The 23768-nt window shown below is 37.0% G+C and overlaps 1 protein-coding gene across 1 annotated transcript in view; it reads left to right on the forward strand.

The window, feature by feature from the left end:
* The first annotated feature begins 2057 nt into the window (after window positions 1-2057).
* ZC3H11A (zinc finger CCCH-type containing 11A) overlaps window positions 2058-23768 on the forward strand; it is a 28063-nt gene continuing 6352 nt past the window's right edge. The window contains exons 1-10 of the mRNA XM_059939619.1: window positions 2058-2140; window positions 3264-3383; window positions 9740-9863; window positions 11732-11935; window positions 12058-12174; window positions 12431-12511; window positions 14043-14153; window positions 14947-15009; window positions 16369-16467; window positions 19159-19227. Coding sequence (XP_059795602.1) covers window positions 2087-2140; window positions 3264-3383; window positions 9740-9863; window positions 11732-11935; window positions 12058-12174; window positions 12431-12511; window positions 14043-14153; window positions 14947-15009; window positions 16369-16467; window positions 19159-19227 — 1042 coding nt within the window. The 5' untranslated portion in view covers window positions 2058-2086. The remainder of the gene's footprint in view (window positions 2141-3263; window positions 3384-9739; window positions 9864-11731; window positions 11936-12057; window positions 12175-12430; window positions 12512-14042; window positions 14154-14946; window positions 15010-16368; window positions 16468-19158; window positions 19228-23768) is intronic.

A 23768-nucleotide genomic window follows, 5' to 3' on the forward strand; every position in this document is an offset into this window, starting at 1 on the left:
TCTATATACTGTGGTTCACTTTGCTTTATTTAGGATTTATCAGCTATGTCATAAATCAGATACCCCAAGTAGTTGTTTTAAAAAGCAATGAACTAGTGCCTTTTCATTGTTTTGTTCTTTTTCTACTATTATTTAGTTATTTTTTCTAAGTTTTTTTTTTTCTGAAGTTAGACTACTTCCTTCAGTAATTTTTAAAAGAATTACAGTGGCCGTAACTACTGCTAACATTTTGGTCTATGTTCTTCTAGACTTCTTCCTGCTACTCATCTTCACCAGCATTTGGTGGTATGTTTTTGGATTTTAGCTGAAGGAATTTGCAATTCCCTGTGATGTTGAGTATCTTTTCATATGCTTGTTTGTCATCTGTATGTTTTCTTTGGTGAGGTATCTGTTTCGATCTTTTGTCCACTTCTTCCAGGAGTGTTTATTGAAAAGACTATCCTTTCTCCACTGAAATTGCCTTGCTCCTTTGTCAAAGTTTAGTTGGCTATATTTGTAATCTGTGTTAGTTTCCTAGGACTTCCATAACAAAGTACCACAAACTGGGTGTCTTAAAGCAACAGAAATTTATTATCTCACAGTTATGGAGTCCAGAAGTCTGAAAAGGTGTTGGCAGGGTCATGCTGTCTCTGAAACCTGTAGGGAAATGATCCTTCCTTGCTTCTAGCTTCTGGTGTTTGCTGGCAGTCCGTGTCATTCCTTGGCTTATAGATGCATCGGTTTTTGAACATTTAGGTTTCTAGGTGGTTTTTCATTGTTAGAAGAAGATGGTGATGAACTTTCTTATGCACTATTATTTTGCATATTTGTTGAATATTAATCTCAGGATAAATTCTAGAAGTGGAATCGGAAGTCATAGGGTATGTACATTTTGAAGGTATGTTTAGTAACATAACTCTTCTAACCTTGGTTGCTGACTTAAACGCTGGTTTTTGTCATGGCCTGCTGTTCTTGGATTAGGAATTGTTAGTGGGAAATATGAAGGAATTTGATTCAGCTGATTTCAAATTGTAGATCAATGTTTCTGTTGTTGTTGTTGTTGTTTCTGGCCGCATCTCTCAGCATGTGGAACTTCCCTGACCAGGGATCGACTGCACGCCCCGTGCAGTGGAAGCACAGAGTCTTAACCGCTGGACCACCAGGGAAGTCCCTAGATCAGTGTTTCTGAAACCCGATCTTCTGATGTAGGAGTTTGTAGAAACCCCTTCCAAATTCTGGCCTGTGCTCTTGTCATGTATTTTTACTTCTCTAGAAGCTTTCTTTCTTGAACCCTTTAGTGCGGGGGGCCAGGGTATGGCAGGGACTGAGGCGGGAGGGAATATTGGTCATTTTGCATAAGCACTATTTTATGGGTCAAGCCCTGAGAACTTCTTTTGCTCCTTGTTTGCAATTGGTGTGCAGCTCTTTGTCCATCTTAATTATTAGCTAGCTCTACAGATTTTTCAGGGGTAATTGTTTCCCCAATTTTTCTAGTGAGTTTTTCCACATACTTATAATTATATACTTTTGAAATAACAAAAATGCTTGTGAAAATATTGGAACTTCTGTTAGATGAAAAAAAATCTGGTTTGTCAGAAATGTAGATTTAGCAAATTATCTTGTGTAAAATAATCCAAGTCCTATTAATAATCTAAACTACAGGTCATTTATTGAGTGTGCAGTGCTTACCTAATTTATGCTGAAGCACCATAGAGTGTGCAAAAGAAAGAAGCATGGCTATTCTTAACAAAACTTTTACATTGTAGATGAGAATGTACAGCATTCACATCAGAATAAAATGTGAATCAGTTTTCATAAAGCTTTGTTATAGGCAATACAGACATATTAATACAATTAAAAGTTGGTTTTAACAATGTGTGATCTCATTGGTCAAGGTGATTTGGAGGAGAAAGTTGGAAAAATTTACCTGAAATACTTTTGTTCATTGTCTTCTCATTTTAGGATTACATTTAAAAGACAATTTCTGTGATTGAGTTGTCTTTTGGAAGATTAAACCCATTTCAAGAGGACTTGGAGCTGGTCCTCGCCTTGAGGAAGCAGTGGCTTGTTTTCAAGAAGCCACTTCTCATCTGAGGATCTACTCAGCATGCCTAATCAAGGAGAAGACTGCTATTTTTTTTTCTATTCTACATGTACTAAAGTAAGAATTGGCATCTCTAAATCATTTCTTTCTATGATTTCCCTAATAAAATTGGATAAGATTTTCCCAATATACCAAGTCGTCTTTATGTTTTGCTCAGCTATTTATTATCTGCTGTCAGTTTTTTAGTAAAGGGTAGCATGCCTAAGGGAATTCATTCTTCATCATTTTTTTCTCTTCATTTTATGTTCTCCATATTCTCCAAAAATAAAAAGGTTCATAGCATTTAAACATCATCCAGTGTTCTTCTAGCTGTATGTAATTAATCTGTTCAGGGTGCTTTTGGAATTAGGAGCACTTTTACTGTGGCTGGCCAACTTTGCTTTTATTTACTTTGTGTTAAATGAATGGGTAGGTTGTATTGTACTTGTAGAAATTGTCATGGGTTGAATTTGACTTCTTGATTCAGATTTCCTGCTGAATACTAAAGCCACTCTTCTAAATAAGCTTTTGCAGCTTTATTGCTTTTTCTTTGTCAGAGCTTCCTGTTTTTCAGCTTGATTCTTCTATAGCTCCATTTAGATCTGTCTGCTATTTTCTGTTGTTCCTTTATGACTAATTCTATACTTGTATATTTTTTTCAAATATTTTTCTTCAATCATATTGGTGCTATGTTTAAAATTGTCAGTTTTGAGCAAAGCTTTGATTTTATATAGCAAGTTGCACAACAGTAGCATTTTGTTTCAGATATTAACATTGTATGAAATACATAGTGAAGTATGGAATTATACTTAAATTCTAATCTATTAACTTACTTTATAATTTTCCATTAAAAGCTAGTTACACAAGTCAGGATGTATGAAATGGTTTTGAAGATTAACAGTAAAATATATTTTTAAAGAGTACCTAATACTCCCACTTGTCTTTTTCAGCCCCATCTCTCAGCTTGTGTCATTCATGTTGTCAGATCAGATATAGGATGCTGTCAAGAAATAGGTTTTAGGAAATTAAAAATTTGTTGACCTCAGATTGTTCGTCATCTCATCTCAGTTGTTTTCTACTTTACCTGTCTCTCCTTACTCATTTGTGTTTGTCTAGATACCAAGAAATGTACAGTGAACATTTTGCCTGGCGTCTAGTTTGGTACCACAGTTCTTTTCTGTATTATTCTCTTTGTTTACAGGGTGACAGCTGTCCTTTCCGTCACTGTGAAGCTGCATTAGGCAATGAAACTGTTTGCACATTATGGCAGGAAGGGCGCTGTTTTCGACAGGTGTGCAGGTTTCGGCACATGGAGATTGATGTAAGTTTTCAGTTTGTATTATAGTAAGTAGTCTTGTGTCCTGATGGGCCAATAAAAAAATATGGGGGTAAAAAACAGCATTTCATATAACATGTGGGTTAAATTTTTTTAATGACCTAGTGAAATTGCTCTCATTAAAATGTTCACTTAATATCTAGATGTTATATGGTATGAATTGGTATCGTATTTCTTAAAGGTAGTTTGGTAATCTGTCCAAAGTGTAAAAGTTATATATGTATATTTGGGGAATATTTGTATGTTTATTTTAAAGCAATCTGAACTTAGAGAAAAGTTGCAAGTACAGTATTATAAAACTTTCTTCTAAGCCATTTAGGGGTAAATTACTGACATTTCCTATCACTTCCGAATACTTTCATGACTGTTTCCTACAAACAAGAAAGATACTCTCTTACATAACTGTGATACAACCATCAAAATTAGAAAATTAACATATATGTATTATTTTCATTGAATCCTCAGATCCCATTCAAGTTTTGCCATTGTACTAGTGATGTCCTTTATTGCAGTAGGAGTGAGTCCAGAATCAAGTGTTGCATATAGTTGCCATAACTCTTCAGTCTCCTTCTGTCTAGAACAGTTAGTCTTTTCTTGCCTTTCATTGGCCTTGACATTTTTGGTAGTTTTAGGACAGTTATTCTGTAGAGTGTTCCTCAATTTGGGTTTATCTGATATTTTCTCATTACTAAATTCAGATCATGTATATTTGGCAGGAATATCACAGAGGTGTTATTCTTCTCATTGCTTACCATTGGGTGGCATACAATTTTAATTATCCCATTACTGGTGTTGTTAACTTTGATCACTTCATTAAGGTGGTATCCACCAGATTGCTTCACTATAAAGTTTTCCTTTTTGTATTTAGTAAGTATTTTGTGGAGAGGAACTTGGAGACCTTGTAATTATCCCATTCCTCATCAAATTCTCAAGGTTTTTTTTCTAGCTTTTTATGTGTGAACTCATGGTTTCCTGTTTTATTCAGTGTGTTATATGTCACTACTATCATTTTTTATCCTCAGGTTGACTCAGTTTGGGCCAGTAAGAGACCTTAAAGCTGGTTTTTGTGTCTTTTTGATGTTTCCATCATTCCTTGAACACGTCTTCACTTTGTGGCCTAACAAGATTATCCAGGTTCATCTGGTACTTTTCCTCCTCCAGTTGTGGAATCAGCCATTTCTGCAAGGAGCCTTGGTTCCTTCTAGTGTAACTGCTCCTGGAGTGTCACTGCTTCCAGGCATGCAGTGGACAGAACAGAGGAATATATAAATGTATATACATACATTTATATCGTTGTTTATTACTTTATGTATTGAAAATCATGAGTTCACATAGATGCTTCCAATTTACCAACACTACAGGGCTTTGTCTAGTCTTCTTATTCATACTTGTAACTCTCTTCTCCAAAACTTGATTTCCATTGTTCTTAATCTTATTGATCAGTCCCCTAGTTATGTAAACTAGACAGTGTATCACAGCCTATTTCTTCCTCTCAGGCTCTGATGTCACATGAGGCTGCTCCTGCACAGGACGTCTTTCTCACCTTGTTTCGATTCTGACATCCTGTACCAGGGCAGGCCTCCCACCTTGCTCCACTGTGAGGACTCCTTCCTCACCCTGCTCCGGACCTCTCTTCCCCACCATGGATGCCTTTTTCACATCCTTGGGCTTTGATACTCTGTGTTGGGCAGCCCTCCCATGTGAGATGCTTGTTTTCCTCACCCTGCTCATTCTCTGACTGTACCAGGACCCACTCAGAAGAGCCTGCCTTCCTCACCCCACTTGATCTTTGATGCCCATTCTAGGCTGACACTCCATGAGTATACCCTCCTCACCCTACATTAGGATCCCTTCTGCATAAAAGCCTTGCTCACCCTTCTCAGGCGCCAACCTTGTGCCAGGCCATCCTCCTACACAAGTGCCTTACTAACCCTGACACCCTATGCCGGTTCCACCTTGTCACGTGGATACCTTCCTCATCTCAGTCAACCTCCAACACCTTGCTCTGGGCCACTTGCCCTTCCCTCTCCCAACATGAATGCCTTCCTCTCTCAGCTTCACCTAATGACTTTGGACTGAATTGTTTGAGAGGGGGTGGGGAAAGAAGAAAGAGACTAAATATGCAATTTGTATGCCTGTGGTTATATAAATAACTACTCCATTCTGGTTTCAGATTTATGGTCTCTCAACTACATGCTATGCTGTCTTCCAAATAGGGAATTCACTAAATACATTCAGAAAAAGAAATACTCTGGAACTTTCGAAAAATCATGTTGTATCATTGTGAGCAGAGTGTAAACTGACACAACTCCTAGGAAAGGTGTGTCAGTCTCTAAGAACATCTGCATTTGGAGATTTTCTAAAAAACTCATGGGACTTGGCATATGGTTTATTCATGGCTAAGATTTATTACAGTGATATAGTAAGGATACACTGATCATAAAAGAAAAAAACACAGAGTCTGGAGGAATCCATGTGTGGGTTTCTTTTATTATCTTTCCCTCCCATAAGGGGTCACAAAGAACATACACTTCCCCCAGTGGTGAAAATGCAGCAACATGTGTGGGGTGTTTTTGCCCAGGGAAGCCCATTAGATCAGCATCCAAATTTTTTTATTGGGGCTGGTCACATAGGCACCCTCTACCTAACACATACCAAAACTCTATTCTCCTAGAAGGATGTCAGGTGTTCAGCATAAGCCATATTGTTTGCATGAACAGTCTAGGCACAGTGATCAGTTAACTGACCAGGAGCATTCTAAGAGCCAATTTCCCACATGCCAGAAAAGGGCCAGCCTTACAAGCAGGCTATCTGAGGACTTCAGGCTTAGGGCTACTCTGTTAACTCTTTTTTGCACAGAGGCTTGTTTGGCTGCATCTTTCAAAACTACTAACTGCCTGTACCTTTGTCTCATCTGTACTTATGTGCAAAATGAGATCTATGCCGAATTACTCATTGTAACATAATTTGTAATATGTAAAGTGTATGAAGCAACCGAACCTTCATTTAAAATAAATTTTATTACATTCATACAGTGGAGTGCTGGGCAGCTGTTACCAGAAAATTTTAAAGGGATACTACTTATTTATTTATATGAAAAGATCAGGCTATAGTGTCACTGAAAAAGCAAAGGACAGAATAAAGTGTGTAATATACTACCATTTGTGTTAAAAAAAGATAAGGAAGAGAATTTATATTTATTTTTCACTCGTATATGCATTTTAAATATCTCTGGAAGTATAAAGGAGAAACCTAACAACAATGACTATAGGAGAGGGGAGACAGGATTGGTAAGGAGTCGTTTTACTGTATACCCCCCTTTCTAGATGCATCGACTTTCATTATTCATGGGTTCCATATTTGCAAATTTGTATATATGCTAAAATTTATTTATAACCCCAAAATCAGTACAGATGTCCTCTTCATGATCTATTTAGTGCCATGTTTGTTTGCATTTTTGTGCTTTTTGTTTGTGATTTTGCTGTTTTAAATGGCCCCCAAGTGTAGTGCTGAAGTGCTGTATGTAATGTCCCTAAGTGCAAGAAAGCTCTTACGTGCCTTGTGTAGAAAACACGAGTGTTCGATAAGCTTCATTCAGGTGTGAGTTACAGCGCTATTGACCTTGAGTTCAGTGTTAATGAATCAATGATATTTATTTATTTATTAAAATTTTATTTATTTTTGGCTGCATTGGGTCTTCGTTGCTGTGCACAGGCTTTCTCTAGTTGCAGCGAGTGGGGGCTACTCTTCATTGCGGAGTGTGGGCTTCTCATTGTGGTGGCTTCTCATTGTGGAGCACTGGCTCTAGGCACACAGGCTTCAGTAGTTGCGGCACACAGGCCCTGGAGTGTGCGGGCTTCAGTAGTTGTGGTGTGCGGGCTCTAGGGCATGCGGGCTTCAGTAGTTGTGGCACATGGGCTTAGTTGCTCCGCAGCATGTGGGATCTTCCCAGACCAGGGATTGAACCTGTGTCCCCTACATTGGCAGGTGGATTCTTAACCACTGCGCCACCAGGGAAGTCCCCAATGATATTTATTAAATAAGGTGTCTTTAAACACAGACACACATAAAACAAGATTATGTATTGATCACTTGATGAAAATGTGACCAGGAGCTTTCAGGAACCCAACTCTGTTTCCTTGAGCAGACTGGTTCAGTATTTGCTAATTAAATAATGTGAGCATTAACTGTATATCTTTGGACCATGTGCTATGTTACTATTAAAAAGTTAAAGGAGTAATCATATAGGAGAATGTTACTATGGAGGATGTGTTGCTAAGTGAAAATGTACAGAATTATATGGAACAACTTTCTTTTAAGTGTGAATCAATACATTCTACAGGTTTTTGTTTTTGTTTTTTAAGAAAAAGAATTCTGTACCAAAATAAGTGACTCTCACTGGGTAATGGCCTAACAGGCATTCATTTTATTTTCCAAGTCATCTTCATTGCTTATGTATTACTTTTTATTTTGAAACAAAATTCAGTAAAAGTATTAAACAGATCAAATACATGTCATGTGACTCCTGTATAAAGAGGATGCTCTCACAGTAGTCATCCAGTAATTTGAAGATTGCTTTCAGGAAAGAAGTAAAAACTTAAGCAAACACAAATCCAGGAGCAAGGAAGATTGGCATTAGATTCTGCCTCAAGGAGTAATAGAATAATTGTTGTTAATTCTAAAAAACAATGGTATCTATTATACCTACCTTTTAAGTGTAACGGGAGACTAATAAATACTATCCAGTGTTTTCAGAGGCAAAGTTATTTGCTATACTTTTTTAAAATATGCGGCAGTAAGTGCAGGACATAAATTTTTTACATAGTTTTTACCCAGTCACCTTTCAGAGATGTTGAGCTAATTTATATTTTCATTATCAGTATGTGGGACTCCATGATTCTTCCATATCCCTACCAACACAGTGTATTATCAAATTATCAATCTCCCAATATAGTAGATATTGGGATCTTCACCCTTTTTGATACATTTAAGGATCTTTTTGTAATGGTCATTGTTCCTCTGTTTCTTTCCTCCATATTTAAACATTTCTGAAGTAGTGCTTCTGTTCTTTCCCGGAAATTTAATCCTTAGGCTGCTTATTATGAGAGATCCAACATAATCAGGTTATTAATCAGAATTTAGTTGCTTTTCAGAAGCGCTTATCACATCTTTTTTTTTCTTTTTCTTTATTGAACTATTTGTTAAAGTATATATAGAAATGTGTACATATCATAATCTTACAAGTTGAAGAATTTTCACAAAGTGAATATACTTACTAGACCAGCACCCTGATCAAGAAATAGAACATTTCTAACACTCTGTCTTCCCACTTTATCTCTTCATTGTCACTCACCACACCCCCAAAACTAATCACCGTCTTGACTACTCTGCAGTAGAGGAGTTTGCCTGTTTTGGTCTTTACATAAATGGAATCATACAGTATGTGCTCTTTTGTGTCTGGCTTCTTTCGTTCTACACCCATGGTGTTAAGTTTATTCCCTCTCATTACTGGATAGCATTGTATTTTATGAATATACTACAATGTATTTATCCATTCTAGTGTTGATGTACATTTGGTTTGTTTCCATTTTGGAGCTGTTACAAATAGTGTTCTTTGAATATTCTTTATATACATCTAATGTGTATATTAGAACTTATGTATGTATTTCTCTTGGACATATATCCTGTTATCCAGCAAATCATTCTAGATTTACCGGTATTCTTGTTTTTCTTGTTCCCCTTTATAAGAGCGAGGTAGCTTGGGAAGGAAAAATACCATCCTAGTGTGCTACATGAACCTTTAGAAGTCACGAATGGGAAGAATTTTTCCAAGTCTTGAACTCTCAGCTTCAAATAATAACTGCAGTTTATTGAGTCTTTTCTGTGTGCTAAGTGCTTCATGTGCATTATTTCATTTAATTCTCATGAGAAACTAATTAATAGCTACTGTTACTCCCATTTTATAGCTGAGGAAAGTGAGACTAAGAGGTATTAAATTATTTGACATCACACGGTCAATAAGTAACATAATAGAGATTCTGACTCTTTGATTCCATAATCTTACCTACTGTATTACCGTGCTTTTCTAAATTAAATGTAGACATTTAGGAGTTCAAGGATGAGGGCAAGGAGGAAAGAATAGCAGACTACTTCCCTGCTCCTTTCATCTCTCTGTCATGCTAGAATATGTTACTTTCAGCAACCCTTCTTCCTCATACTCAAAATCATTTCACATGCCTCAGATTTTTTAACCTTGTATGAACTTTGTCCAGAAAACATGACCAAATTAATACAGGTCACACTGTTTTTTATTTGAAAACAATGTGTTTTTCCTCTTACAGAAAAAACGCAGTGAGATTCCTTGTTATTGGGAAAATCAGCCAGTGGGATGTCAGAAACTAAACTGTGCTTTTCATCACAACAGAGGACGTTTTGTTGATGGCCTTTTCCTACCTCCAAGCAAAAGTGAGATTCGTTTCAATTTTAAAAGAATAGTTACTATATAATGAATACCTACATGCACAATGTACAGAGTACTTTATAAACATTGCCTTCTTTTAGTCTTGTGAGAGAGCAGTATTATTTTCACTTCACAGGTGAGGGAACTGAACTTTATTAAGGTTAAATGACTTGTACACAGTCATAAGCCAATAAAATAGCAGTCACAATTAAAACTTTGTTGCCAAAATCCATGCTGCTTCACAAGTGTTTCTTGCCAAGATAGTTTAGATTACTATAGCTTATTACCTCATTTCCCATTTTCTTACCATATCTATAGAGATTTTCAAAAGAAACTTGATTCTCCAGGCCAGAGGTGTTGGCAAGTCTGGTCTTCCACCTGTTTTATAAAATAAAGATTTATTGAAATGAAGCCCTGCCCATTTGTTTATATATTTTCTGTGGCCAGATTTTGTGCTACTGCTTCAGAGTTGAGTAGTTGAGACAAGATCTGCAAGGCCTAAAATATTTACTATATACCTCTTTACAGAAAAACATTTGCTAACCCTGCCCCTGCTCTAGGGTGTAATCTAAAATGAAACTTACACTCTGCCAAAAGCTAGTATTTATTTCTAAAGTCCTTTTAAAGTGATTTCCTAGTGGAGTGATCAGCCATTTAAAAGCCACATCTGCTATGTGATTAAAATTTAATGGATATATATTTTTATCTCTATTTAAGGGGAAAAAAGGCTCACTCCTTTCTGGTTTAATTCAGAAGTATTGCCCGCTATCTCTTTAAAAAGCTGCTTGATCAAAAAGCCTAGGATTTCAGTATTAAAATTTAATGTCTAGAATTTGTAAATAGTTACTGTGCATCTAGCTTCCTCTTTATTCTCTGTTTTGAGCACCCACTTTGAGTGTGTTTACGTGCAGTGAATAGTTATTAACTGAAAGCCACATTTTCCCTCCCTGGGAGTTTAAAACCTAATTGGGAAAATGGGGAAATTAAAAATTAGATTAAAATTTTAATTAAAAGACATAAATTAAAAGGACATAATGCTCAAAGAAAATCACCAAACTTAGGTGGTTGGAGATTTTTTTTTTTTTTTAAACATCTTTATTGGAGTATAATTGCTTTACAACAGTGTGTTAGTTTCTGCTTTATAACAAAGTGAATCAGCTATACATATGCATATATACCCATATCTCCTCCCTCTTTCGTCTCCCTCCCACCCTCCATATCCCACCCCTCTAGGTGGTCACAAAGCACCAAGCTGATCTCCCTGTGCTATGCAGCTGCTTCCCACTAGCTATCTGTTTTACATTTGGTAGTGTATATATGTCAGTGTTACTCTCTCACTTCGTCCCAGCTTACCCTTCCCCCTCCCCATGTCCTCAAGTCCATTCTTTACGTCTATGTGTTTATTCCTGTCCTGCCCCTAGGTTCATCAGAACCATTTTTTTTTTTAGATTCCATATATATGTGTTAGCATACGGTATTTGTTTTTCTCTTTCTGACTTACTTCACTCTGTATGACAGACTCTAGGTCCATCCACCTCACTACCAATAACTCAATTTCGTTCCTTTTTATGGTTGAGTAATATTCCATTGTATATATGTACCACATCTTCTTTATCCATTCATCTGTCGATGGACACTTAGATTGCTTCCATGTCCTGGCTATTGTAAATAGAGCTGCAATGACCATTATGGTACATGACTCTGTTTGAATTATGGTTTTCTCAGGGTATTTGCCCAGTAGTGGGATTGCTGGGATATATGGTAGCTACATTTTTAGTTTTTTAAAGAACCTCAATACTGTTCTGTTGGAGATTTTTGATGAATTGGGACTGTATCTTCTATTTTTAATTTATGACTAACTTTGTATGTCTAGCTGTGTTGCCCACTGTGCCTGAGTCACCAGAAGAGGAAGTGAAGGCTGGCCAGCTCACAGTTCAGCAGAACAAATTATCTGTCCAGTCTAATCCCTCTCCTCAACTGCGAAGTGTTATGAAAGTGGAAAGTTCAGAAAATGTTCCTAGCCCTACACATCCACCAGTGGTAATCAATGCTGCAGATGATGATGAAGATGATGATGGTAAGCTTTAGCTCTTTCTTTAAGGCAAGTAAATGATCAGGGTAACTTAGTGAATTAGAATCAGACTTGAAGCTCTAGACCTGTTTTTAATTGGAAATTTGCCTTAAATTTTGATAATATAGATCAGTTTTCTGAGGAAGGTGATGAAACCAAAACACCTACCCTGCAACCGACTCCTGAAGTTCATAATGGATTACGAGTGGCTTCTGCCCGGAAACCTGGGGTCAATTTAAAACAAGGTAAGAAGAGGCTATATTGATGCTGGTTCCTGCTCATAAATCTTACAGCACTGTTGAGTGAGCCCAGACTATTTTAAATACCTTTGAAATTTAGTTCATGATTACCACCACCTCCACCTTCCTTGCGCCCATTATACACACACACACACAATTTCTCTTATTCATTGAACAAACATTTGAATGCCAGCTGTGTACAAATAAAATGCAAAGGTGAAATGGTGCTGGTTCCTCATGTGGTTGCTATTTGCATTCCTAGGTGAATGTTTGAATTTTGGGATAAAAACTCTTGAAGAAATTAAATCAAAGAAAATGAAGGAAAAATCAAAGAAGCAAGGTGGTGAGTTATCAGGAGTTTTGACATGGAGGATTTTTTTTTTTTTTTTAATAAATAAATTAGGGGCTTCCCTGGTGGCGCAATGGTTAAGAGTCCGCCTGCCAATGCAGGGGACACGGGTTCGTGCCCCGGTCCAGGAAGATCCCACATGCCATGGAGCGGCTAGGCCCGTGAGCCACAACTGCTGAGCCTGCGCGTCTGGAGCCTGTGCTCCGCAACAGGAGAGGCCCGCACACCGCGATGAAGAGTGGCCCCCGCTCGCCGCAACTGGAGAAAGCCCTCGCACAGAAACGAAGACCCACCACAGCCTAAATAAATAAATAAATTTAAATTAATTAATTAATTTATTTATTTATTTATTGATTGATTGATTGATTTGGTTCCCCCGGGTGTCAGTTGCAGCAGGCGGGTTCCTTAGTTGCGGCATGCATGTGGGATCTAGTTCCCTGACCAGGGATGGAACCCAGGCCCCCTGCGTTGGGAGCATGGAGTCTTAACCACTGGACCACCAGGGAAATCCTGACACGGAGTATTGAATGTTGCTAGAGACGAATAGAAAGGACACTTCTGCAGCAATGAAGACCCAACACAGCCAAAAAAAAAAGATACTTCTGATAATAAGGACACTTGACACCAACCAAAATGAGCAAATAGATTTTGATTTTTGTGGCTTCTTTGAAGTAAAACACAGTCTTATTTAAATCACAGTTGCTTTTTTAACCCATTGCAGCTGTTTCAGTCTCTAACTGTTCAGAGTTAGGCATGTACAATGAAGAACCTGAAAGAACTTGTTTATTTTGAGAAATATAACTCTAAAGAATAGCATATAAGCTTTTTTTTTTTTGAACGCATTGCATGGCTTGCGGGATCTTAATTCCCCAACCAGGTATTGAACCCGTGCCCCCTGGAGTGGAAGCATGGAGTCCTGACCACTGGACCGCCAGGGAATTCCCTAAACTATTATTTAAAAGAGGAAAAAGTTTATTTTGTAGTAGGTGAATTCTTCCTCAAGAGCTGCTAGGATTTTCTTCTGGTGCTTGCCTTAGCCTGGTCGATCTGTATTTCCAACCCTAAAAATTATATAGTGTGAAATGTATTTAGAGAGAATCAAATGGTTGGTTCTAAGTGCCTTCTTGCTAAAGATTGTTCCGTAGCAACTTTGGAGTTGCGTTTTGCAGATGATTGAATATAGATGGAAAATATTGAATTGACACACTTAATAGCTGATGTGCTTCTGAGGTTAAGTTTAGAATAATGTTAGCCTTCCTAGTAAATAAAAGTACATTGAGTGCCTGAGTCACTCAAAACAGTTTTATATTTTACTTTCACATTGTGCCAAAGGCAGATAAAAAATAAGATTATCTCCCCTTTCCCTACTCCATTTCACTGTAGGCAAACAGGAACAGAAAAACTGATTGACTTGCAGTCCAGTGGTCTGTGTTGGATTTACCTGGTCTCAAAAACATAATTTCTTGACTTCTGATAGCTTTATTTTCCATAAATTATTTACTGTTCTTTGACTCTCTATATTTAGAAGGTTCTTCGGGAGTTTCCAGTCTTTTACTTCAACCACAGCCCATTCCAGGTCCTGAAAAAGAGAATGTCCGGACTGTGGTGAGGACAGTAACTCTGTCCAACAAACAAGGTGAGGTATAGGTAGGTCTTAAGAGGTGTCAGCCTACTACTTTTAAATGACTGGGAGAGCAAAATGCTTGGGTTGGGTATACTGGTGGATTTGCAGGGAGACTTCAGTATGTTGATTGGATAGAACGATGAAAAATTAGTGCATTTGACCCTACTGTTTAAAAAGATGAAATTCTTAATCATGCAGCTCTCACATTATGTATTGTATTTGATTTTTACATATACTGTTTATTTTATCCAACAAATTTATTGACTGTCCATTGTAAGTAAAGAACTGTAATAAACCTTTTAAGTTAAAGAAAAATGTAAAAGTCTTTTCCCTTAATAGTTTTAAATCTGGTAAGGAATATGACACAAGTAATTGTAGTATGCAGATACATTAAAATGTGCCATTCAGACAACAAAGAATCAGAGGAAAGAGATCTCACTTCTTGCTGGGGTGATCAAGGAACGTTATATAGGAGTAAAGTATGATTTCATTTAACATATGGAAGTGCACAAGCAAAGGTATAGTTGGGTTTTATAATCCATTGGTTAGACACAGCTTGTCTTTGTGTACTTGGCTACTATTAATTAGGACTGTGCTATTGCTTCTCTTTGGGCTGTGCATTTGGTTATTTAAATTATTATTTAATAGGTTGATTTTTTTTTTCTTTTAATGTGGGTAGTTTTCCTTAAGACTGAGATCTGATTTCCAAGAGACTGTAATATCAGAGCATACTTTGTACCCATTAGTATTACTGAATATGGAAAAATTGGCTAATGGTAGAGAAATTCTGTTTTTGCCATTTTAGGAGAAGAACCTTTGGTAAGATTGAGTCTAACCGAGAGACTGGGGAGACGAAAATTTTCAGGAGGTGAGATAAGTTTTGAGCATATCCTTTGTTTTCTGCTTGTTTGTGCATTACATATCTCCTCCAAAATTCTCTTTATACAAATGCTCTGTCAATATTGATATTAACTCCCTTGTATTTCTGGCTGAAAGCATGTATAAAATCTCTTCATGTTTTTGACATGTGCGAAGTTATACAAATTTATAGTGTTTTAATTAGATTATGGCCAACTTTTTAGAAGGTACTTGGTTTAAAAAAGAGTAAAGAATATCTCTGTTTCTATGGATAAATTGAAATTTGAGTTTTTAGAGGGAAAACAAAGTGTCCAGTGAATATAAATTCAGTCCTTGAATTTATTAGTGCTATTTTATACTTAGGGAAGTATTTTACCATGTAACTGAATTACTGTATACTGACCCTAGTGTATCTGTCTCAAAATAATTATTTTGAAAATCTTATCTGACTTCAGAGGTTCCTTCATACTCCTTTAAAATGTGCTTATGAATATGAAATCTTATCTGTTTTGTGTTTTGTTTTATACCATTCTCGCTGCCTGAGAAATTTAGGTAAAAAATTACGGAAATAATCTATTTTAATATCAGCATATGTGTAATAAACTTTGTGATTTGGGGTTGTATATTTAAATTACAAATAAGAGGAGAGAGAAAAGTACATTCTGTGTAGGGTCTTTAAAGTTCTTATGGGACCCTGCTAAAGTTCTACCTTCAGTCAAGTGATCCAAAGAATAGTTTTTAAAAACTTGTGACATTTAAACAGCTTGTATTGACCAATGTAATGCAATAAACCAGGAGTCAGGAAACGTGGTTCAGGTCCTGGCTCTGTCACTAATTGGTGACTTGGGTAAGATACAGCATCTTTCATAACCTTAGATTTCTTATCTGGAATTGAAGAAAGGGGCTCTTTGGCCTTTGGAGTTTTCATGTCCCTGGAAAATTTTAAATTTTATGGTTCTTTTGCTGTCCTCCTAATCATCCCAGTTGTATTTAATCACAGATCAACCTAGAATTCAGCAGTTGACCAGTTAAAGATTTTTTTTGTGCATGAAGATTTTTTTTTCACATATTCCTAATCCTGAATTTCAGCTTTAATCAGGGTTTATAATCCTCCATTTATAGTTTTAGTTATTTGGTAAATGTTAATTTGTGCATTCTAATTTTTTTGTCTCCTTCCTTACCTCTTTTTTCTGGGACATTTTTATTCCTTCTCTAACATTGAGTTATAAGGAAACTAGTGAATGAACACATCATATAAATGCAGAAAACTTACAGAATTATTCCACATTGTCTGTTTTTGCTTGTATTTCTTGACCTTGCTAAAGATTGACTTGAAATCGTAAACTGAGTTCCCTGTCTCTGTTTGTAGTTGGTGACAGTGATCCTCCATTAAAGCGTAGCCTTGCACAAAGGCTAGGGAAGAAAGTTGAAGCTCCAGAGACTAACACTGACAGAACACCAAAGAAAGGTACTTTTGTTCTAATATACTCTGTGTGTGTAATCCTGACGCTTGTCTCTTGTAATGTTAACAGGTATGGTTTGTCATTCTTTTTGTTTAGGTTAATAAGATTATTATCTTCTTGTGTGTTTTATTATTCGTTCAACAAACATTTGAATGTTTACTCTGCTGGATTCTAGGTAGACACCATTGGATAAAAATAAACACCATCACAGACCTCAGGAGCTTGTAGTATAATGGCAGATAGGAGTCCTTCCACATATTATGATAAATTCTGTGACAGAAAGTACACAGTGTTATGGGAGCACATAGGAAGGGCACCTAATCTCACCATCTGTCAGGGAAAGGTTCCCAGAGGAAATGATATTGAAGCTTAGACCTGAAACATGATTTAGCCAGGTAAAGTTGAAGGCCCAGAGGCAGAGAGTATAATACACAGAAGGCACAGAGCTCAAGGGACTCACTGTGTCTGAATCAGAATTGGAATGAAGAGCATGGTAACTGGAGAGGAAGAAGGGATTGGTCATATAGAGCAGGAGTCCCCAACCCCCGGGCCACGGACAGGTAGCGGTCCGTGGCCTGTTAGGAACCGGGCCGCACAGCAGGAGGTGAGCAGCAGGTGAGCAAGCGAAGCTTCATCTGTATTTACAGCCACTCCCCATAGCTTGCATTACCCCCTGAGCTCTGCCTCCTGTCAGCATTATGGTGAGTTGTATAATTATTTAATTATATGTTACAATGTAATAATAATAGAAATAAATGCACAATAAATGTAATGTGCTTGAATCATCCCAAAACCACCCCCTCCCCACCCTGGGTCCGTGGAAAAATTGTCTTCCGTGAAACCGGTCCCTGGTGCCAAAAAGTTTGGGGACCGCTGATAATAGAACCTTTTAAGCCATATTAGAGAGTTTGGGCTTATCCTAAGATAGTAGCAAACAATGGGAAGATTATAAACAAGGATCAGAGATCCTCATATTGGCATTTTGGAACCATCATCTAAAATATGGAGAAAGGGTATAAGAGTGCTGTCCAGGAATGAGTTAGCAGGCTGTTAAAATAATCCAGGCAAGAGGAGTTAATGGCATAGATTTAGTGTTCTAGAAGTTGGTATGAAGAGATGCAGACTAATTTGAGAGCTATTTGGAAGTTAGAATGATTTTATAGTTGAAGTTTTATTTATAGAAGGAAGTAAAGGGTTGGATTTTTTTCCCCTTGTCTCACTTGCAGTGAAACAGTGGTATTAATTACTTTTTAAAAAAAAAAAAAAAGGTGTTTTTTCCTTGTGTTTAGTTTTAACTTCTGCCGAAGATAAGATACTTCTTTCCACTTCTCCCCTAGCCCAAGAGGCTTTGATGAGTAGACGTTCTTGTTTGGGGGCTTTCTTATATTCTGAAAGCTGTGAACAGAAATTACTTTTTTTCTTTGCAGTCAAATTTCCTTCCCTTTTGCCTATCAATCGTATTGAAGACTCTCATAACTGAAGAGCATATTTCAGATGGATCTAGGGGGGAAAAAAACCTTTTGATGCCAATAAGATTTTAGAATGATAAGATTTTAGAATGTTGCACAGTAACAAAATTATTTCCTTCAATTCAGTAATTTTTGCTTTTCAGATGTAAAAGAGAGGACTTTTTCTTTGTGCTTTCCAAAGTGCTCTAGAGAATCCATTATTGGTATAGATCTATCTGTACTGTGAAGAAGAAAAGTTTTAAGACCTGAATAGATTTTTGAAAAGCATTTTCATTAGAAAACAAGTATAAGCCTAATTTGTGACCTTTGAAAAAGATTTTTGACCTATAAAAAGTCTCTGTTCAACTTTTTTTTTTAAAGACAGTGTTCGTTTATTGATTGATTGATTGCTGTGGGCTCTAGGCGCGTGGGCTTCAGTAGTTGTAGCTCATGGGCTCTAGAGCGCAGGCTCAGTAGTTGTGGTGCACAGGCTTAGTTGCTCTGCAGCATGTGGGATCTTCCCGGAGCAGGGCTTGAACCCGTGTCTCCTGCATTGGCAGGCGGATTCTTTTTTTTTTTTATTAAACATCTTTATTGAAGTATAATTGCTTTACAATGGTGTGTTAGTTTCTGCTTTATAACAAAGTGAATCAGTTATACATATGTTCCCATATCTCTTCCCTCTTGCATCTCCCTCCCTCCCACCCTCCCTATCCCACCCCTCTAGGTGGTCACAAAGCACCGAGCTGATCTCCCTGTGCTATGCGGCTGCTTCCCACTAGCTATCTGTTTTACATTTGGTAGTGTATATATGTCCATGACACTCTCTCACCCTGTCACATCTCACCCCACCCCCTCCCCATATCCTCAAGTCCATTCTCTAGTAGGTCTGTGTCTTTATTCCCGTCTTGCCACTAGGTTCTTCATGACCTTTTTTTTTTTTTTCCTTAGATTCCATATATATGTGTTAGCATACTGTATTTGTTTTTCTCTTTCTGACTTGCTTCACTCTGTATGACAGACTCTAACTCCATCCACCTCATTACAAATGCCTCCATTTCATTTCTTTTCTATGGCTGAGTAATACTCCATTGTATATATGTGCCACGTCTTCTTTATCCATTCATCCGATGATGGACACTTAGGTTGCTTCCATGTCCTGGCTATTGTAAATAGAGCTGCAATGAACTTAACCACTGCACCACCAGGGAAGTCCCCAACTTTTTTTTTTTTTTTTTTTCCAAACAGTTCAAGTTTCCAAGTCTCTGAAGGAGCGATTAGGCATGTCAGCTGGTCTAAACAATGAGGAGGCAGCAGGTAGGTAAACTCTAATGCCAGCTCCTGATATTTTTTTCCTTGCTGTTAGAATCTTTGCTTTTTCTCCAGTTTACCTTTTGAGTTATGTTGGGGCTTATGTTTTCTGTTTTTGGTGGGTTTGCTTTTTAAGTAATAGTTTTCTCACTGGAATGAGTTCTCTTTTTGTAGTTAAAGGTGGCAAAATGATTGTTTATGATAGCATTAATAACCAGAAATTAGAAATAATCTAAAAATCTAACAAAAAGGAATTAAGATAGTTATGTACTAAAATAATTGCTGTCATGAAAAGTCATGTTCTGAACAATAATGATATGGGAAACTTATCCCCTTGTATTGAACGAAGAAAGGTTATGAAAGTATACACAGTGCTTTTGTCTTAGGGCAACATACGAATCTTTTTTTGGGGGGGGGTGGGGAATGAAGTTTATTTTCTTATTATAGAAACATATTCCTTAGGCAAAATGTCCACATATGAGATGATTTCCAGTTTTATAAAAATATATGCCTAGAAAAAAAGATACACCGAAATATTAACATTGGTTTTATCTGGGTGTTGAACTTTTAAGTAATTTTAATTTTCTTCATCATATTCCTCCTGTACTCTAATTTTTAGACTTTTAAAATTGTGAGATATAACTACCTAAGTGTATATACCTATGTACAATTTTAAAGAATAATAAAATGAACATTTTGTGTATTCAACCATCCAGCTTTTTTATTAAAATATTGCTGGATTCAGTAATGCATTTAAATTTTTATATCTATATGTATGAACGGTGTTAGCCTGTGCTTTTCCTTTTTCATCCTATCCTTATCTTTAGATAAGGATAAGTATCATAAAAAGGGAATCTGATGTCAAACATTCTTTTGTAAACAACCTGAATTTACTCTTCAGAAACTTTGAGGATTTCCTCTTATTTCTTCCTGCTAGGCTGGGACTTCACTATGATAGATCTAAACATGGATCTTTTTGTTCATTATGCTCAGTGTTTAGTGGGCCGTTTGAATCTAAGGACTTAACTTTTTTAGTTGTAGAAAATATTCCTCTAATTTCTTTGAGTATGTCCTCCCCACCCTTCTTTTTGTTTTCTCTTTATGGAATTGTTATTAGATGTTGGAACTTTTGGACATATGCTCCATGTGTCTTAACCTTGCCTTCATACTTTCCATTCCTTTGTTTTTTTGCCTCACTTTCTATGACTTTTGCTTGGTTATATTTTCTAGATTAGGAATTGACAAACTTTTTCTATGAAGGATCTCGGATGGTAAATATTTTAGGCTTTGAGGTTCACAACCTCTTGTTGCAACTACTCAACTCTGCCACTGTAGTGTGAAAGCAGCCATTTGCAATATGTAAATGAATGAGTGTGGCTGTGTTCCAGTAAAGCTTTATTTATAAAATTTAGACCATGGCCAGATTTGGCCCATGGACTATAGTTTGCTGACCCTGTTCTAGATGGCTGATATTCTACTAGCCTTGTCTTTTTTTTTTTTTTTTTTTTAATTAGGTTGGATTTATTTTGTCACTTGGCTTTTTGTTTTCCAAGAACTTTTTTTAGTTCTCTGATTTCTCCTTTTGTACAGCCTGATTTCAGGCAGTTCTGGGGCTTCTTTCTTTTTTTAAAAGTAATTTATTTTTTATTTTTAAAAATGTATTTTGTTGAAGTATATAGTTGGTTTACAGTGTTGCATTAGTTTCTACTGTATAGCAGAGTGATTCATTTATACATATATACACATTCTTTTTCGTATTTTTTCCATTATGGTTTATCACAGGATAGTGAATATAGTTCCCTGTGCTATAAGTAGGACTTTGTTGTTTATCCATCCTATATGTAATAGTTTGCATCTCCTAATCCCAAACTCCTAATCCATCCCTCCTCCACCCCACCCGCCCTTGGCAACCACAAGTCTACTCTCTATGTCTGTGAGTCTATTTCAGTTTCATAGATAAGTTCATTTGTGTCATATTTTAGATTCCACATGTAAGTGATAGTATATGGTATTTGTCTTTCTCTTTCTGCTTACTTCACTTAGTATGATAATCTCTAGTTCTATCCATGTTGCTGGAAATGGCATTATTTCATTTTTTATGGCTGAGTAGTATTCCATTGTATATATGTACCACATCTTCTTTATCCATTCATCTGTCAGTGGACATTTAGGTTGCTTCCATGTCTTGGCTATTGTAAGTAGTGCTGCAGTGAATATCAGGGTGCATGTATCTTTTTGAATTATATTTTTCTCTGGATATACACCCAGGAGTGGGATTGCACGATCATATGGAAATTCTATTTTTAGTTTTTTGAGGAACCTCCATACTGTTTTCCATAGTGCTACACCAGTTTACATTCCCACCAGCAGTGTAGGAGAGTCCCTTTTTCTCCACACCCTCTCCAGCATTTGTTGTTTGTAGGCTTTTTGATGATGGCCATTCTGACCAGTGTGCCTCATTGTAGTTTTGATTTGCATTTCTCTAATAACTAGTGATGTTGAGCATCTTTTCATGTGCCTGTTGGCCATCTGTATGTCTTTGGGAAAATGTCTATGTAGGTTTTCTGCCCATTTTTTGATTGCGTTTTTTTTTTTTAATTGTTGAGTTGTATGAGCTGTCTCTGTATTTTGGAAATTAAGCCCTTGTTGGGCTCATCATTGGCAGATATTTTTCTCCCTGTCTCTGTAGGTTGTCTTTTCTTTTTGTTTATGGTTTCCTTTGCTGTATGAAAGCTTGTAAGTTTGATTAGGTCCCATTTGGTTGTTTTGTTTTTGTTTTTGTTTGCTTTAATTTCTGTTGCCTTGGGAGACTGACTTAAGAAAACATTGGTACGATTTATGTCAGAGAATGTTTTGCCTATGTTCTCTTCTACGTTTTATGGTGTCATGTCTTATATTTAAGTCTTTAAGCCATTTTGAATTTATTTTTGTACATGGTGGTGTGACGGTGTGTTCTAACTTCATTGATTTTACATGCTGCTGTCCAGCTTTTCCAACACCACTTGCTGAAGAGACTGTGTTTTCTCCATTGTATATTCTTGCTTCCTTTGTCTGAGATTAATTGACCGTAGGCATGTGGGTTTATTTCTGGGCTCTCTATTCTGTTTCATTGATTGGGGTTTCTAATTTGAATCTTTTTTTTTTAATGGGTTTGTATGTTATTTTGTCTTCCTCATTGCTTCTCTTCATTTTGGTTCATTTTTAATGTTGCTTTTTCATAGTTGTAAGTACTGGGCCTAGGTTTCTTACAACCTAGAATCACTGGGCCTGTGATCCTAAAGGTCTTTTTCCCAAGTGGTCCTCTCTCCTGGCTGGGAGATCTGTTTGCCTAAGTAGAGAGGGTGCACTAAATGGTAGCTTGTGTCAGTTGTAGGCTGCAAGGCTGAGGGCTCATATGATTACTACAGTAAGAAAGCCTTTCTTTACTTTCAGAGTGCAACTAGTTTCATTTTCTAGCTTTGCTTTTTACTTTTCTCCCTCACCTCTCCTTTTTCTTCTTGGCATTTGTGAAAGCCTGAAATTTTCATGCTCTACTTCTTTTCAGCCCCGACATCTTCGTAATGTGCTCCCTTCCCTGGCAGATTCTCCTCTTTTTAGGGAGCAGTTCTCAGGAGAAGGTCTTGATTGACCCAGCTGTTCTGTTGTAAACCATCCTTAATTTCTACCACTGTTAATTTTCATACTAGTTTGGCAGTTTTCTTTGCCTGTTTTTTGAAGAACAGATCTCACTCCTATGGTTTTATCTATTCTTTTTCTGTTTCTCTAATTTCAGACATCTTTCTGTCTCAAATTCCTCAAATTTATGTTCTGCCAGTAGCATCCTTGTTTTCCATTGCTATTGTGGATTTATTCTTTTAATGTCTTCTCTATTGTTTTGATGAAATTTTGTAGTGTAGGGAAACAGGGTCTCTGTGTCACCATTCACATTCTTTTTTTTTTTTTTTAATACATGTATTATTTATTTATTTTTGGCTGCGTTGGGTCTCTGTTGCTGCACGCAGGCTTTCTCTACTTTGCGACGAGTGGGAGCTACTCTTCGTTATGTGGGCTTCTCGTTGTGGTGGCTTCTCTTGTTGTGGAGCGTGGGCTCTAGGCACGCAGGCTTCAGTAGTTGTGGCACGAGGGCTCAGTAGTTGTGGTGCACCAGCTTAGTTGCTCCGTGGCATGTGGGATCTTCCTGGACTAGGGATTGATCTCGTGTCTCCTGCATTGGCAGGCGGATTCTTAACCACTGACCATTCACATACTTTCTTAAAGTGGTGGTTTTGAGATCAGACTACCATCTTGAAATGGAAGAATTTTTATTTAAAAAACCTAAGAAAATCAGTGAGTGCTTCCTCTGTAACAGGTACTGTACTAAAATAATTAAACATAGTCACTGTTCTCATGAAGTATCTAGTATGGTTGGAATTACAAGGAGTTACCATACTGTGTGATCAGTGCTGTGATCAGAGAAACAAACTAGACTGGAGGGCGTCAGGTTCCAACCTGAACTCACTTTAAACTAACTAAGCAGCAGGAGAAATGAGACCAGTAGGGAATATTCC

This window comes from Balaenoptera ricei, chromosome 1, assembly GCF_028023285.1.
Source record: "Balaenoptera ricei isolate mBalRic1 chromosome 1, mBalRic1.hap2, whole genome shotgun sequence".
In the NCBI taxonomy this organism is placed as follows: Eukaryota; Metazoa; Chordata; class Mammalia; order Artiodactyla; family Balaenopteridae; genus Balaenoptera; species Balaenoptera ricei.